Raw genomic sequence first — 18793 nt, 5'->3', positions numbered from 1 at the left:
GCAGAATGGTCCAGGCCATTTTCTTCAAAGGCGATGTCCTGCTGGGCAGGACACATCGCTGTGTTTGACACTGTGTGACAGGGTCACCGTGACTGCTGAGATCGTTATACAGGTCGCTACTGCGACCTGTATTGTTCCTGCATCGCTGGTAAGGTCTGACTGTGTGACATCTCACCTGTGACCTCCCAGTGACTTACCAGCGATCCCTATCAGGTCGCATCGTTTTCGGGATCGCTGGTAAGTCGTTGTGTGTGACTGGGCCTTTAGATGTTGCAAAGCTCATAAATTTAACCCTGCCCACACCACAGCTCTCTATGTGCACTGTCTATTGACACTAAGCTGCTTATCAGAAGAGGGGGCCGTAATCAGACAACTACTCACAAGCCCAATATTCCTGGCTGTGATAATCACCTGGTGATAAGATCTTCATGTAAGTTAACAGCAGCATACAGTGTGATAAATGACAATGCTGAAATCTATGTTTTGGCCCCTATGTCCTGCTGTCTTCAGGTTACATAGCAAAAACCTGCTGACAGATTTCCTTTAAGGCACCCTCCCCTATAGGAAGGTGCCTGAGCAACTTTAGTTCCAACTGGCGTCTGAGAAGATATACTCTTTCTTTAATATCATATTGTAATATAAAAAACTACAGTTTTTTTTTTTTATAGAAACAATAATTAGATAAAACTAAATTAATCCGTTACACTCATACAAATCAAGCAGACATAACACCGTCCTGATCAACAACCCCAAAAAATCAGCTAAATGAAGTATAAAGAGCAGCGAGATCCGGCACATCAGAGGCACACGGCGACACCGGAGTCACTTACAGCAAAAGATTTTAAAAAAAGCAGCGCAGTAAATACAGCACCCTAAATTACTGGCTAATCACATGAGCTTCAAGTGTTCTAGTGCAAACAATTCCCTTTATAGAAGTGTAAAAACAGTAAATCCTTCCAAATACAGAATAAATCGTATGTACATCGCAATGGAGTCATCCTAAATCCCGGTCAGCAGGTGAAGGCATTCCTACCTAGAGACGGCTATAGGTGCACGGCCATAAGGAGTTTAGCCATGCAGGATTTAAAAGGCTCATCGGCTCCATAAGGCAAGATGCCAGGGTGCCCATTATCATTATCCGGCACTGATGAAGGAGAATAAGTGCCTCTACATCCCAGGATTATCTCAAGTAGACAATCTCTTGGTAATAAGATGGCAGCTGAGTCCAAATTCTCAAAAGATGCATCTCCCCAAAATCAAAGAGGCCGCGACAACTAAAATGGGAGGAGCTCTTACATAGCGCCTCTCCATGGCCTCTATATACCTCACTATGGCATATGGATAGGAACTGTCCTCACAAAACAACATTTTTTTATTTGTATTTTTTTAACAGAAAATCCCTTTAAGGTTGTATCTATTTTAAGAAGAAGGATGTTTACATTTCTTTAAAGAATATAAACATCTTCGGAGTAATATGTATATTTTTCATTAGTATCATTTAGTTGCATTTTATTAAAAAAAAAATAAAAAAAAAAAAAATAAAAAAATTTTGCAGCATCTGTGTCTCACTGTCTGTCTTACTGCGCTTTGAGTTAACTGAGGATCCATCAGTGAGTTCTTACTGAATGGAGAGTTTATAACCTTTACCTTTCTTCTGCTGATTTAATGACCCTAAGGATATGTGCCCATGGACAGGGTTCTCAGAAATTTAGACGGAGCATATTATCGCTGCGATGTACAATACAAGCACAGTGGATGGAATTTCAAGAAATCCCATGCCCACTGTGCTTGTTTTGCCTGCAGCGTAAACTGACATGAGGCGCGGCTTCCCAAGCCGCAGAATATCAATTTGTTGTTGTGGGGCCGCAAGCGTTTTCCGCAGGGAGAACAGAGAGAAAGACCGCAGCGCCCCAAACCATGATCGTGGGTAAGAATGGCTGCGGTCTCAGGTGGAGCGCCCTTGTGGGTGCACAGAAGAGGACGTGCTGTGTTCAGCATGTCCGGATCATGGGCACGGTACATACACCCTAATTGAGCTGAACTTTGAGGTCATAAATCAGATAAGAGAAGCTCAGAAGAAGCAAGATAACAAAAACGCTCCCATCAGAAAAATCTCACTGATGGATTCTCAGTTAACTCATTCTGCAGCCAGCAATACACAGAGGCTGTAGAAGGCAAAACTTTTAATGAAACCCAATTGCAAAAATGAGTTTTAGGCAAAAATAGATGGAAAAATAAAAAAATATCCCAAACGTGTTTATATCTTAAGTCTTACTGACCACTATCCTAGAGATCAGAGAGAAGAAATGTAGTAATTCTTATCAAGAAACATATTAGTTTCCATGACGTATGATATAGAACTGTATACATGTATACTGTGTTATTGATATGTATGAAGGGTGAAGGCCCCTATGTTACCAAACAGCTACATCCGATCATAGAAAATATACTCTGTACACATGTATCCAGACAATGAATACCCGCTCAACAGATACTTGCCGAGGGCGCCGAAAACGGAAGTAGGAGAACCTGGTGAAATAGGGTGTACATGTTATGTTAGTGACCCTATAGATTAGAATCACCCCCTTCATTACCTACACGTGTTAGATTATAGAATCACCCCCTTCATTACCTACACGTGTTATATTACACTTGTCGGAAATGTCTGAACCCTCCTATATACATCATTCTTGTATCTGACCCCGTATATAGCAGCAGCGTCATATAAGGGGCCCTCGATGACCTGCCCACAGGTTCTTACCAATCACCCTATACTTTTTCCCGATCCTCCTCCTCGTCTCACATAGACAATCACTATCCGTGCTACGTCCCCGTGCCCTGCGCTCCCGACACCAGGCAATCTCAGTACTCATAGATTAACTAACTCGCATTTTCGCAACTCCAAACTCCAGGCTGACGATGGAGGGCTCAGCCTTGGTTATCTCCTGTGCGTAGTCAGTATAGCGGTTGTCTTCAGTGGCACTGCCCTCTAGGGTTCGGTTTGGGTCCTGCAGGGGGTGAAGACCTTTTTCTTTCTTGTAACAAGACGACTCCTTTAGCTTGGGGGACACTCGGCCGGTCGGGGAGCTGTTGCCGGCATATTCTCCTTCTTTGTGAAGGTTCTTGATTTTCTACAAGAAAATAATAATAAAAAAAAAAAAAAAATATATAAAAAATAAAAAAACAAAATACACGAATGTTGTTGTGATACTTACATGCAATCATTGAGGTAATAGGGCATAAAAAAGTTGTACACTGCAAACACAGAACGTTAAAGGAGCTGTTTCATAACATTGGAGTCACTGTAAAAAGTATCACAAAAAGGAAATACAAATGGACGACTATATACTACATGTCACGACAAGGGGTGTTCTTGCATGACACCTCTCCATTCTTGCTCTTATAGAGGGTCCCTACCAGAACACTTCCCTCCAAGACCTCCATATACCCCAACGAAATATGGATACGGGTTCTCTTCATGAGACAATCTGTTTACTCATTAAAAACACACAAAACTAGAACTAAAAACATGGCACTGCTTGTGTCTATCAGTAATCACATAAACACGGTCGCACCATTATTCCTTAGACCTACCGTGTTTCACTGAAAATAAGCCGTAGCAGGATTTTTGGAGTAGGCTTGAAATATAAGCCCCAGTCCAAAAATAAGTCCTAGTGGTGTACTCAAACTAATCGTATCATGACATGGGGCTTGTGCAGCCCTATTTCAGGATACATAACTTTTATTGTTCCCTTGTGTTGCTCTAAGCCCCGGCTAATTAAGTGAATGAATATTCACCCTCCTCTCCCATAATCCCGCCCACCGCTTTGAGTCCTGAACTGCACCCACATTCTGCCTGCTGTATTACCAGTACTGACAGCCCGAGGATCGCATCGCAATCATTGGTGACTCTCCTGAGCTGAGTGTAACAATTGCATAGACATACACGCTGCCACTCTCAGATCAGGAGTGCCTCCAATGATTGCAGTGAGCAAACACATGGCTAATTAAGAGAATGAATATTCACACTCCTCTCCTGAGATCCCACCCACTCATCTGAGTCCTGCACTGCACCCACACTATGCCTGCTGCATTACTGGTACTGCCAGCCCGAGGATTGCATCGCAATCATCGGCGACTCTCCTAAGCGGAGAATAACAGCTGCATAGACATACACGCTGTCACTCAGGTCACGAGTGCTGCCGATGATTGCGGTGAGCAAGCGCATGGCTAATTAAAAGAATGAATATTCACCCTCCTCTCACGTAATCCCGCCCAGAGCTCTGAGTCCTGAACTGCACTCACACTCTGCCTGCTGTATTACCGGTACTGCCAGCCCGAGGATCGCAACGCAATTATCGGTGACTCTACTGAGTTGAGTGTAACAGCTGCATAGACATACAGGCTGCCACTCTCAGATCAGGAGTGCCTCCAATGATTGTAGTGAGCAAACGCATGGCTAATTAAGAGAATGAATATTTACAATCCTCTCCTGAGATCCCGCCCACTATGAATCCTGCAGTGCACCCACACTCTGCTTGCTACATTACCGGTACTGCCAGCCCGAGGATCCCATCGGTAGCACTTCTGAACTGAGCATGCATGTCTATGCAGCTGTCAAACTCCGCTCAGAAGAAATGCCAAGGATTGTGATGCGATCATCGGGTACAGCATTCCAGAATACTGTATATAAGAGCCCAGGCCGCTCTGTAGAACATAAAAATCACTTTTATAATACTCACCTAGGGGTGGTCCGGTCTGATGGGTGTCATTGCTCTCCGGTCCGGCGCCTCCTCTCTTTGGCGATCGCCATCCTCCTTCTACCCAGAAGAGTATGGATGACATGTCCTGCGCAGGCGCATTTTGATCTGCCCTGCTGAGAGCAGATCAAAGCATTGCGGAGTGCATGCGCGGGCGGTCTTTAAACTTTCCTTGCGCCTGCGCAATACAGTACTTTGAACAGCTCTCAGCAGGGCAGATCAAAGTGTGCCTGCGCAGGACACATCCATACTCAACTAGGTAGAAAGAGGACGGCGATCGCAGCAGAGAGGAGGTGCCGAACCAGAGAGCAGCAACACCCATCGGACCGGACCGCCTCCTAGGTGAGTATTATAAAGTTTCTTATTTTGCCTTTCCTTTTCAATTTTTATTATTTTTCTTCTCAATAAAAACTTTTTTTTTCTATTTTTTCAGTTATTTAAAAAAATTTGTGTGTTTTTCTTGTTTGATATTAGAATTAGGGTGAAGATCGCTATACTGCCCTCAGCAATCATGAATTACAAGCACGTTCATCACTCTATATGCCATTTTATTTGGCTCATATTTAATAATATAATATTGTATATTTTATATATTTGTATCCACTTATTATGGGATAATATGTATTTCACAATTAATTTTTAATGTATTTTTGTATGTATTTATATATTTTATGCACAATGTATTTAATATTTATGTATTATCACAATTCATAACTATGTAAACTCTCAGATCACCTGTTCACTGGTTCACGTTACTAATTTGATTGCTGAAGCTATGTGGTGATCGTGGTGCTCGCTTTCTGCGCGTGCACGCCGCTACCTGTTTGTCAGCTCATCGCTAAAGGTCTCTTTAGATGGTGTGGGCGGTATATAGTGATGCACCAGGGAACTTTCCCTGCACCACCGCATCATCGTAAGGTCGGAAGTGATGAACGCGCAATGTACGCTTGTCACCGCGATTATTTTCACATGATTATTTGGGTAAATATAGCTGACGGTACACAGTGCTGTATGGCCCGAGAAGCCCAACACGAAACGCGCGTCGGGGCTGTGCGTTGTTTACATTCCTGAGGCAGGATAATATGGGTAAGCTGGATCATTTTACTAAGTGACCTAATAATATATTTGTTGTACTGGATTGCCCTCCAGTGGCCGTTGGCATTTACTACAGGCCTTGTGTTTCACATTAGATCTACTGGCCTACCTATTATACTTCTTTCCTGTGATTCTTATATTTATATTTTATGTCTATACTTATATCACAGGTTAATATATGGCATAATGGGTTTAGTGCAATACTGATACTATATATGTAGCTGGGCATTGTACAACATACATTACTATTCTGATATACTAATACACCTTTTTTGATCCATACTATATACCCCATCCTTACCATGCTCTCAAGGTTATGCATACAATTTTTTTCTGCACCTTATATTCCCCATTGTTTACATATATTTCTTGACTGTCATTTATATGTAGTGTTTTTTTCTTTTTGCATAATAAAATTACTATTCTTGATTATTTTTGGATTCTGACTCCATGCTTTTCTGAGGTTAATCCATACTCAACTAGGTAGAAAGAGGACAGCAATCACCGCAGAGAGGAGGTGCTGGGCCAGAAAGCAGCAGGACACATCGGACCGGACCGCCCCCCTAGGTGAGTATTATAAAAATGTTTTTACGATATACAGCGCAGCCTGGGCTCTTATATACAGTATTCTGGAATCTAATATATAAAGCTGAGTGTATGTGTGTGTGTATGTCCGCTAAAGGAATCGCACCGTCGCATTTACAATCACGAAATTTTGCACAGACTCCCCATGTGACTCAGGGAACGTCGTAGACTATGTTTTGACAGAAAAATGTAACCCGGCGCTTTACAGTTAGTCTCTAAAATCCTGCAGCCATTAAACTGAATGGAGCTGGGAGCTGCAGGCTATAAATAGCAACTGTCAGTGGTTGCTATAGGAACAAAATAAACTGTTAGTATAAGAAGCTTATGTGTGAGGTAATATGATGTCGGTGGAGAGATGGATAGAGAGAGGCCGCCCGGGGAAAGAGACCGAGAGGCTGCCCGGGGAAAGAGACCGAGAGGCCGCCCGGGGAAAGAGACCGAGAGGCCGCCCGGGGAAAGAGACCGAGAGGCCGCCCGGGGAAAGAGACCGCCCGGGGAAAGAGACCGCCCGGGGAAAGAGACCGCCCGGGGAAAGAGACCGCCCGGGGAAAGAGACCGCCCGGGGAAAGAGACCGCCCGGGGAAAGAGACAGCCCGGGGAAAGAGACAGCCCGGGGAAAGAGACAGCCCGGGGAAAGAGACAGCCCGGGGAAAGAGACAGCCCGGGGAAAGAGACAGCCCGGGGAAAGAGACAGCCCGGGGAAAGAGACCGCCCGGGGAAAGAGACCGCCCGGGGAAAGAGACCGCCCGGGGAAAGAGACCGCCCGGGGAAAGAGACCGCCCGGGGAAAGAGACCGCCCGGGGAAAGAGACCGCCCGGGGAAAGAGACCGCCCGGGGAAAGAGACCGCCCGGGGAAAGAGACCGCCCGGGGAAAGAGACCGCCCGGGGAAAGAGACCGCCCGGGGAAAGAGACCGCCCGGGGAAAGAGGCTGGGTGAGAGACAGAGAGACAGTTACTATCCCAGGCAATGCCCGGGTACTACAGCTAGTTCTGTATATAAGAGCCCACTGGTGGGGGCTGCAGCTTATAGTCGCCAAATCTGGTGACAGGTTCCTTTTAAAAGAAGCGATTCTCACCCTCACTGTTCCCCCGTGATTTTGCCGGTCTCTACTTCTTGGTCCCGCCTTAATAGCAGGAAATGCCTTCTCAGCCAATCACTGACCACAGCGGTGACAAGCCTCAGTCAGTGATTGGCTCTAGAAGCATTTCCTGTGCATACTGTGGAGTCCAGACCACAAAGTAAAGAAGAGGACAGACCTAGAAAGTGTCAGAACGGGGGTCTTAAGAGGATCAGTGGGTGTGAGTGTCACTTATTTTTTCATCATCTAGTTTGAGCTATTTTAAAAATAAATGCATGACGCTAAACCAAAACTTGCGATTAGGCGATAACCTGAAAAGAGCAGCGATCTCTAATTACGCCGACCTTACCAGTTGAAGTTGCTTCAATTCGTCTTCCAAATCCTTATTTTCAGATGATATTTTCAAGAGCAGATTGGGGACGGACTGCCTGGGGTGCAGCAGCGGGTCATACTGGTGATACATGTTCCTCCAAAACCTGTATACAAAGATGAGCAATGCAGATGATCAGACGTATATAAGAACGGCCCGCAGTGTGAGGCCAGGATGGAGAATACACTTACTTGAAGTTAAAGAAGATGGTGTTTGGTTCCAGAACGGGCTGCGTCTCCAGGGAGTGCAAGTCAAATAATGGATTCTTGTACTTGCTCTGCTCGCTCAGAAGATAAGCCCATAATGAATGTGTTTTATCTTTTAGTCTGTAACATAAGAGGTTAAGGAAAAATGATCCGATGGAGAATTGACACCAATCAAAAAGTTTCATCCGAAGTCTCAAAATTCACATCTTTTTTTATTTTTCAATTAATGAAGTTATATGAGGTCTTGTTACAGGCTGTCCATCAGCACAAAATGACTGTACAAACCAAGCACATGTTCTCAGTGCACACCTGGCCTGACCAAACAGGTCAGTGCACCTTGCCATCTATCTCCATCATGGTCTGGTTGTCACGCTAGGTACAGGGAAGTACCAAGCGAATGGCGAAAGGTAAGGGAAACCCTGTGTCTAGGGAAGGGGGAGACAGTGAACTCTGAACAAACCTACTGCTGGTCCCTGGGGTCTCTCAGCACCCTAGATAGGTTCCGCACCTATGCGCCAAGCTGGATACCTGACCCTAGGTGTCCTAGTGCTGGGCCCTAAATAGGGAATGGGTGGGATAAGCTCTGCATCAACCCCACTATATACTAGAGAAGACACAAGGAGGACACACAGGGGAAAGTGCATGAACTACATATCCACAGATGACTCAGGTAGAAGTTCAGCAAAGTTTCAGCAATGATACTACAGAGGAGTACAAGCCACCTGTTTGCAACCTGAGCTTGAACGAGCTGAATAATATCACCAGCACCAGTCTAGGGAAGATGGGAATATTTAAGCACCAGGGGAATACTGATAATTAGCAGCTAGACAAAAGGAAGGCTCCGCTGGGTCATAGGGGAAGAAATGAAAATCCAGCAGGAAAGCTATCTGGTACAATGAATACTAACAGCAGGAACGATAGAAAGTCAGGAAGCATTCTGAGCAGCCAAACAATGTGACCTTCTATGGCCAGAAACCACATCACTGTTTGTCACCTGTGACACACCCATGATACTGGCTCCTGTAAAGCCAGAGCTGTCAATCAAGTAAGAAGGGAGTGGAGATCGCTAAAAAAATAAAACAAGAAGGTGGGAACGTCAGCGTACTGCTCAACTATGGCATGGGTACACCCATCGTCTGTGCTAGGTTTGAACAGTCATTTTGTGCTGTCAGAGTCTATTAGATCAGATTTTTAGAAGGGTTGTACTGTAAGTGGAAGTTATTTCTAATCCACCGGAGGGAACTTGCTTATTGCTGTCTGTCTGGGACCCCCATACTTGGAGTAGGGAACTCCACTGTAAGCAGCCCCCTCCCCTATCCCAAAGGCAGTGAATGGAGAGGGGTGTATATATAGACCATTACTGCAGAGCCCTGTTCTCGGGATTGGTAGGGCTTCCAATGGTAGGACCTCTAGCAATCGGCAAATTATCACCTATCCTCTGTATTACATAACTTTTTATTGTGCGGTCATTGAGTTTTCGGAACTGCTTACATTTGCTGTAGCTTCCATTGGTACCATCAATGTGTCTGTGGAAAAGACTGTGCCTGATAGAGGGGGTCTTAAGCTTAATAACACCTGTAAACAGGGGGGTCTATGCTAAAAGATCACAGAGGAGGAACTGCGGCTAAAACAACCAGTGTAAATGCAGATTTAAAGGGAACTTGTCACCAGATTTTGGCCTTCTAAACTAAAACTAGCACCTTAAGCAGTGCCTGTGCTGCATTCCATGAAGTTGCTAGTTACCCCAAGACCCCCCGTAGCCCTCAAAAATACCTTTATAAAATCTCCTGCCCGGTATGTAACTTATCCAGTTGGGTCTGATGTGCATCCTAATCTGCGCCTCTTGTCCTTCCTTTCGCCGTCCTCCTGTGCTGAATAACGCCTTGGATGCCATCCAGGTAGGCAGGCAAAATCTCTATATTCCCGTATCGCGCAGGCGAACTTCACTTTGCCCTTTTGTGGGCAGAGTAAAAAACATACCTGAGCGAACCGGCTAGTTCTCTGTGCAGGCGTGAGATTTTGCCCAGCGATGTGAATGAAGCAAGTGACGTCATCCACATCGCCGGGTAAAATCCTGCGCCTGTGCAGAGACCTAGCCGGTTCGCTCAGGTATGTTTTTGGCTCTGCCTACAAAAGGGCAAAGTGAAGTGCGCCTGCGCAAGCTGTGAATGTGTTTTCGCAGTCGAGAGATTTTGCCCGCTTACAAGGATGGCGACCGAGGCGTTATCCAAGTCAATCAGCGCAGGACGACTGTGAAAGTACAGGCAGGAAGCCCAGAATAGGATGCCCATTGGACCGGACAATTTACATACAGGGCGGGAGATTTTATAAAGCTACTAGCTGTAGTACCCGGGCGTTGTCCGGGATAGTAACTGCCTCTGTCTCTCTCCCTGTCTGTCTGTGTCTCTCTCTCTGTCTCTGTATCAGTCTCTCTGTCTCTCTCTATTTCTGTGTCTGTCTGTGTGTGTATGTCTGTCCCTGTCTCTTTGCCCGTCTGTCTCTCTTTCCCAGGTCTGTCTGTGCCAGTCTCTTTCCCTATCTGTGTCTGCCTCTGTCTTTGTCTGTCTGTCTCTCTCTATCCGTCTCCCCACCGATATCATATTATCTCACACATAAGCTTGTTATACTATGAATGTCTTTCGTTCCTATAGCAACCAATCATAGCTGCTAATAATTACCTGTGGCTTCCAGCTCCATTTACTCTAATGGAGGCAGGATTTTTGAAGAGTAACTGTAAAGTGCGGGGTTAAATTTTCCGGTCAAAACATATTCTATGACGCTCCCTGAGTCACATGAGGCATCTGTGCAAAATTTCGTGATTGTAAATGCGACTGTGTGAATTCCTTTAACGGACACACACACACACACACACACACACACACACACCTTTATATATTAGACTAGCTGTAGTACCCGGGCATTGCCCGGGATAGTAACTGTCTCTCTCCCAATCTCTGTGTGTCGCTGTCTGTCTCTCTCTCTGTGTCTTTGTTTCTACCAGTCTGTCTCTCTCTCTGTGTCTGTCTGTCTGTCTCTCTCTCTGTGTCTGTCTGTCTGTCTGTCTCTCTGTGTCTGTCTGTCTGTCTCTCTGTGTCTGTCTGTCTGTCTCTCTGTGTCTGTCTGTCTGTCTGTCTCTCTGTGTCTGTCTGTCTCTCTCTCTGTGTCTGTCTGTCTCTCTCTCTGTGTCTGTCTGTCTCTCTCTCTATGTCTGTCTGTCTCTCTCTATGTCTGTCTGTCTCTCTCTCTATGTCTGTCTGTCTCTCTCTCTATGTCTGTCTGTCTCTCTCTCTATGTCTGTCTGTCTCTCTCTCTATGTCTGTCTGTCTCTCTCTCTATGTCTGTCTGTCTCTCTCTCTATATCTGTCTGTCTCTCTCTCTATGTCTGTCTGTCTCTCTCTCTATGTCGGGCTGTCTCTTTCCAGGGCTGTCTCTCTATGTCGGGCTGTCTCTTTCCAGGGCTGTCTCTCTATGTCGGGCTGTCTCTTTCCAGGGCTGTCTCTTTCCAGGGCTGTCTCTTTCCAGGGCTGTCTCTTTCCAGGGCTGTCTCTTTCCAGGGCTGTCTCTTTCCAGGGCTGTCTCTTTCCAGGGCTGTCTCTTTCCAGGGCTGTCTCTTTCCAGGGCTGTCTCTTTCCAGGGCTGTCTCTTTCCAGGGCTGTCTCTTTCCAGGGCTGTCTCTTTCCAGGGCTGTCTCTTTCCAGGGCTGTCTCTTTGCTTATCAGTTTCTGTCTGTCTGTCTCTATCCGTTTCACCACCGACATCATATTACCTCACACATAAGCTTCTTATACTAACAGTTTATTTTGTTCCTATAGCAACCACTGACAGTTGCTATTAATAGCCTGTAGCTCCCACCTCCATTCAGTTTAATGGAAGCAGGATTTTGGAGAGTAACTGAAAAGCGCGGGGTTAAATTTTCCCGTCAAAACATAGTCTATGACGTTCCCTGAGTCACATGAGGCGTCTGTGCAAAATTTTGTGATTGTAAATGCGACGGTACAAATTCCTTTAGAGAACATACATACACACACACACATACATACACTGAGCTTTATATATTACATTTTTGGGGGCTATAGAGGTGGTCAGGGGGTAACGTGCACCTTTATAGAGTGCAGCACAGGTGCTTCTTAAGGTGCTAGTTTTAGTTTAGAAGGCCAAAATCTGGTGACAGGTTCCCTTTAACCTGACCAATCTCCAAAGAAAGGTTAAACTGTTTACCTTATAGGTTCCTATGTAATATCACTAATCTATCTAGGTAGTATTGTATACCATTCTGATGATATTGATACATGTAATATCTAAAATGACTTCCATATTGATCTATGCTATGGTGAGAGCAGGTCAGTGTCGCGTCACACAGCCCAGTTCCGATGGTTCCTCACACCGGTGTATGAAAACTTAAAAAACTAAATTAATATGATATATATTATATTCACTGTATATGCTGTTTTGTTTTTTGTTTCACTGATTATATAAAGCTTTTCCTTTAATTTCATCATAATCATCATCCAATTAATTAGAAAATTAGCCAGTTCCTGCCAGGAGAGGGTGACCTTAATCTGAGCCTTGATTAATCCAGAAACCTATCGTTTTAGTACATTAGCCTAATTGCTGCCAATTGTCAAAACAGCGAATGAAGGAGCATTAATCATTCTAAATACTTCTAAATCAAGGCACTGATTTTCTGTAAGTAATGTTATAAGATGGATGTAATTGCTCTCGCCAACAAGAATCGTGGTCACTTCATGGACACTCATTATATAGTGCTGATCAGAAATCTATTACACATGTAATAAAGGGAACCTGTCGGGAGTTCTCATGCATCGCGAACCAACAGGCCACACGCTCCATCGATACAACAAGCTACAATCCCCTTTCCTCAAAGTTGACTTTCCACCTTTGAATAGGTCACAGAACAAGTTTCCTGGCTCCTCGCTTCTTTTCGCCCTACTACCTTCACCAGTATTCTCCAACATCGTCTTCTGTCTCTTCACAGTTGTCACTACCCAACATACTAAAATATTTAACCTCACTCTTTCTTCTGGTATCTTGCCTGTGTCATTTAAACACATTGTCATAACCCCTTTACTAAAAAACATCGCTCAACCAGAACTGCGCTGCTAACTACAGACCGGTCTCTAATCTCCCCTTCATGTCTAAACTCCTGGAACGCTTGGTCCAGTCCCATCTAATCCACCATCTCTCAGTTTTTGTACTTTTTGATACTCTACAATCTTGTTTCCGCCCCTTAAGGCCCCGTCACACTAAGCAACATCGCTAGCAACATCGCTGCTAACGAACAACTTTTGTGACGTTGCTAGCGATGTTGCTGTGTGTGACATCCAGCAACAACCTGGCCCCTGCTGTGAGGTCGTTGGTTGTTGCTGAATGTCCTGGGCCATTTTTTAGTTGTTGCTCTCCCGCTGTGAAGCACAGATCGCTGTGTGTGACAGCGACAGAGCAACAACTAAATGTGCAGGCAGCAGGAGCCGGCTTCTGCGGAGGCTGGTAACCAATGTAAACATCGGGTAACCAAGAAGCCCTGTCCTTGGTTACCCGATATTTACCTTTGTTACCAGCCTCCTCCGCTCTCACTGTCAGTGCCGGCTCCTGCTCTGTGCACATGTAGCTGCAGCACACATCGGGTAATTAACCCGATGTGTGCTGTAACTAGGAGAGCAAGGAGCCAGCGCTAAGCATTGTGCGCTGCTCCCTGCTCTGTGCACATGTAGCTACAGCACACATCGGGTAATTAACCCGATGTGTGCTGTAACTAGGAGAGCAGGGAGCCAGCGCTAAGCGGTGTGCGCTGCTACCTGCTCTTTGCACGTGTAGCTGCGTGCACTGGTAACCAAGGTAAATATCGGGTTGGTTACCCGATATTTACCTTAGTTACCAAGCGCAGCATCTTCCACGCGGCGCTGCTGGCTGGGGGCTGGGACACTGGTTGCTGGTGAGCTCACCAGCAACTCGTGTAGCGACGCTCCAGCGATCCCTGCCAGGTCAGGTTGCTGGTGGGATCGCTGGAGCGTCGCTTAGTGTGACATCTCACCAGCAACCTCCTAGCAACTTACCAGCGATCCCTATCAGGTTTGATCGTTGTTGGGATCGCTGGTAAGTTGTTTAGTGTGACTGGGCCTTTACACTCTACAGAATCTGTCCTTACTAAAGTCTCTAGTGATCTACTAACAGCTAAATCTAATTGTCCCTGCTGATCCTCCTGGATCTCTCTGCTGCATTTGACACTGTGGATCACCAGCTCTTCCTCTCTATGCTCCACTCTTTCTGGCTCAACGACAACTCGCTCTCTTGGTTCTCCTATTATTTTTCTGACCTTCACTGTATCTTTTGCCGGCTCTTCTTCCCTTACTATCGAGATTCCTCAGGGTTCAGTCCTAGGCCCCCTGATCTTCTCTTTTTATCTTCCTATACACTGTCTCTATTGGACATACAACCAGCACATCTGGTTTCTAGTACCATCTCAATTCTGATAACACCCAAATATACACTTGTGCTCCTGACATCACCCATGCATTACTACAAAATACCAGGGATTGTCTGTACTTTGTCTCTAACATCATGTATCTATCTATTACACGGAATTTCTGTAAAACCGAACTTCTCTTATCTCGTCCCGCTACTGACCTACCTATACCCAATATAGCAATTACCTTGGGTGGTTCAACCAACATGTCCACTGTGTTGGGGTCATATTTGACACAGAACATTCCTTTAGTCCCTATATCCAATCACTCACTCACTCATGTCACCTGCAGCTAAAAAAACCATCTCCAGAGTCCGGCCTATTCTCACCTTTGAGACTGCAAAGCCACTCATTTTCCCTCTTATTCATTCTCATCTGGACTACTGCATCTCTGTACTGATCGGTTTCCATCTAACCAAACTTTCTCTTCTACACTCTATCCTGAATGCGGAGCTAGGATTGTATTTGTGTCCAGCAGCTACACCAATGCCTGCACCTTGTGCCAGAAATTACACCGATTACCCATCCACTACAGAGTACAATATAAAATGATCACTCTCACCTAAAAAGCTCTCCACAGTTGTGCACAACCATACATCTCCTCCCTCATCTCTGTCCATCACCCTACCCATGCTCTTCATTCTGCAACTGATCTAAGGCCCTGTGCCCACAGGAGCTTGCTTCTGAGGATTTTGTTGCGGAAAACCTGCAGATTTATCTGGATTTTCCAGATAAATCCGCAGGTTTCAGCATGTACAGACACTCCCCATGTTATCCCATGGGACATGGGGAGTGTTGTGTCCACGTTGCGGAATGTTCGGTTGCGGAATATGCTGCGGATGTCCCGCAGCCGCATGTAACTGCATGTCAATTATTCCTGCGGCATTACCTACGGAAATCCCCTGCTTTGGCCCATACTTATCTGCCTTGATAGCAGACACCCAATCATTTTCCCTCGGTGCACAGGAGCAGGAAGGAGGAGGTGGGCGGGGACTGCACGAGCTCCGGTCATGTGACAGCTGGAGCTAGTTCAGGCCCGCCCACCTTCTCCTTCCCAGTGTAAACACGGCCGGAGACGGGAGAGAAGTGCTGCGTGATGGAGGTAAGTATGAATGCCCCGATCACTCAGCACTTGTTCTGCATTGAGGATGCAGTGCCGAAGCCATGGTACTGTATCCTCTATGCAGAATGCCCGCAGGACATTCCGCAAATAAACCGCAGCATGGAAACAGACAAAGTTGTGCTGCGGTTTTCTGGGAGCTCCTGCGGAATGTCCTGCGGATATAACAGCAGGACACTTTCCCCCATGGGCACATAGCCTAAGACTAACATCATTCATAATTCAAACCTACCATTTCCCTCCCAAAACTTCTCTTGTGCTGCGCTAGTTTTCTGTAATTTACTACCCTGGATGAGGGGCTTAATACCTAGCCCCCACATTTTAAGTGTGCTTTAAAACACATCTCTTTACACAGACCTATCACCTCACTTCACTAATCTAACCTTCCAGTTTCCTTTTCTAATTTTTCTTCAGAATCTTGTCCCTCTTATTCACATGTCTCCAAAACCTCCATGTAGCTAATATCACTTGGAAGCTGTACCCAGATACTGGTTGATGACTGGATCATGCATCATGACAATCAAACTGGACAGGGAAAACCCAGAAAGAAGTCGCCACCTTGACTTTCCTCCCTGTCCACAGATCTACTACAAAAAAATGTGAACTGAAGTTGTTTCAAGGGCCAATTAACACACTCATTGTTTCGGGCTTTGGTACATTTAAAAGGGTTGACCACTACAGGACAACCCAATAGCAATGGTTCCAGAAATGGACAACCCCTTTAAGGGAAGTCTATCAGCATAAAATAACTGCTTAAACCAAGTAGAGGCGCTTGGTGCATCCCTGGCGGGACCGTACCGTTCCGTGAACCTTTCCACTGACTTGTTGTGTACCTGCCTCCGCCCTTCCTTTGCTTTGGTTAAAAGCTATGGCGCTAGAAGATGGCAGAAAAACAAGTAGGTGGGAAGGTCCACTGCACTGTTTGGCCTCGGGTGCACAGAGTGTATGTGCTTGGTTTGAACAGTCACTTTGTGTTGACAGTTACTTTAACAACTTAAGCCATGTATGTGTACAGTAATATTTTCTACAAAATAATGAAACATATTTTTACTAAATGTTGAGCTTTGTACATCCCTTTCTATCCAGTCCCTTTACTCAGGCAACCTTCAGCTTAAAAAATGCTTTGCAATCTATAGACTACATGTTACAAAGCAGGAAGAGTAGAACAAAATATTACCTAGATTTGTGAGATGAGGGACAGTGTAATTTGTATATTTTTTCACTGACATCCCTGCTGTGCTCTGTTATACAGGAAAGGTAGTCAATTACAGATTAGGACCGCCCACTGGACTCCTAAACTCACAATGAGTAGCTACATCAATGAATAAAATATATAAAATAAAAGTTATACTGAACCCTGTCTCACACATCTATATGCAAATCTGCTCATCTCCTCCTACTCTATATCCTACTGCCTGCAGATCGGACCGCATGTTCAATCTGACTAACTCCGGTGACCGTGCACTGCCAACGTACTCACCAGCGTGGCGTCCAAAGTGTTCCTCCTGTCCAGGCCCCTGTTGCGTCTCCCAGCGCCTGTGTACGTTGCGCCTGTCTCCTGGCAACATGCTTTGCATACGTACACTCCCTGCTTCTTAAAGGGTCAGCAAGTGCATTCTAGAAGTGTCCCCATCCTGTGGCTGGGAGACATTGGCTATTTAAAGGGAGTCTGTCAGCAGATTTTTGCTACCTAATATGAAAGTAGCATCATGCAAGCAAACAAATCCTGAATCCAACAGTATATCACTTCGATTACTGGCTGCATCCGTTCTATCACAGTGTTTTTAGATTTAGCCATTTAGCAGGACTGAGAGGGCTGCACCTGCCCCCACCAGACTCTCTGTAGAGATTGTACATTGACCTTGAGGTGTCACAGCAGGGGGCGTGTGGGACTTGCCATGTGACATTGTAGTCCGAGCAATAAGTCCTGCTGCTTAAACAAATGTAGCAAATAAACAACCCATTGGTCCTTGACAAGACAGGCATCCCTGAATTTTCTGCGTTATCCCTGGCAGCATGTGGTCTTCAAATTACACAGCAAAAACCTGCTGACAGATTTCCTTTAAAGGCACCCTCCTCTATAGGAAGGTGCCTGAGCAACTTTAGTTCCAATTTAGTTTCTGTGCCTGCTAATAATGTTGGTAACCCCTGTGTACCTGAACCCATATTCCTGAGACCCTACACCCGTCCTGTGACCGTACACCCGTCCTGTGACCGTACACCCGTCCTGTGACCGTACACCCGTCCTGCCAACCTGTCTCAAGTAAGTTTATCTAACCTGCCTGTCTGTGTTCCCAAATCTGTCCTGCCTATCCGTGTACCCAAAACTTACCTGCCTGTACGTGTACCCAAATTCGACCTGTCCATCCAGCCTGTCTCCTGTACATACTCCATCCAGTCAACCTCCACTATCCGCCCCATCTTTCCTGCCCTCCTTACTGATGCCGCTGACCTTTGAGTCAACTACTGAATTACCGGGGACTGCCCTGGAGTGGTACCTGGTGTCTACCGGCAGCCCACCCTAGCCTATCCTCACCATCAGAGGCTCTAGTGAATACCCTGTAGGCACTTAGTTATGCTCCTCAAGGGTAAGCCTTTTCTTGGCGTAAGCATGACAGTGACAATGACAAGTTCCCTTTAAACCAGTCAAAAATGTTAGACACAGTAGATTATGTTCTTTGCCTGCATGATAAAAACAAACACTGCCGGAATGTAGAGCAAACAAAGCTCAAAGGTGCATCTGTCTAATTCAATGCAATGGCTCTATCACGGGCACAACAGAATCTCAACTTCTAGGAATATTGATGGCAGCCCCAGATACAGCCATAAACCCACTGCAAAAGGACAGTGTGAACAGGCCTGAGCTTGCCTTGCTGTTCACTGCCTGTTGCAAACTCTAATCCATCTCTAGCAGAGATACAGGAATTCATTCAATTTTATGCTTTATCAAGGGCATGCTAATAATATGATTCAGTCTTGTGCTTTATCAAGTGCACACTATTAATAAATATATGATTGTATATGTCTATAGGTACAGATATAGAAGATGCAATACTGTCAATGCCTCATTTATGATTTGACACAACCAGTGCTA

The 18793-nt window shown here is 45.5% G+C and overlaps 1 protein-coding gene across 1 annotated transcript in view; it reads right to left on the bottom strand.

Annotated features, from left to right (window-relative positions):
* Positions 1 to 475: 475 nt before the first annotated feature.
* MTMR6 (myotubularin related protein 6) overlaps positions 476 to 18793 on the bottom strand; it is an 80393-nt gene continuing 62075 nt past the window's right edge. Inside the window, exons 12-14 of the mRNA XM_075337377.1 lie at positions 8081 to 8215; positions 7869 to 7995; positions 476 to 3131 (exon numbers count right to left, since the gene is read on the bottom strand). Of these exons, the coding sequence (XP_075193492.1) occupies positions 2877 to 3131; positions 7869 to 7995; positions 8081 to 8215 (517 nt within the window). The 3' untranslated portion in view covers positions 476 to 2876. The remainder of the gene's footprint in view (positions 3132 to 7868; positions 7996 to 8080; positions 8216 to 18793) is intronic.

This window comes from Anomaloglossus baeobatrachus, chromosome 2 (genome assembly GCF_048569485.1).
Source record: "Anomaloglossus baeobatrachus isolate aAnoBae1 chromosome 2, aAnoBae1.hap1, whole genome shotgun sequence".
NCBI classification, from domain to species: Eukaryota; Metazoa; Chordata; class Amphibia; order Anura; family Aromobatidae; genus Anomaloglossus; species Anomaloglossus baeobatrachus.
The sequence above is the reverse complement of the archived record's forward strand: the minus strand, read 5'-3'. Positions and strand labels throughout refer to the sequence as shown.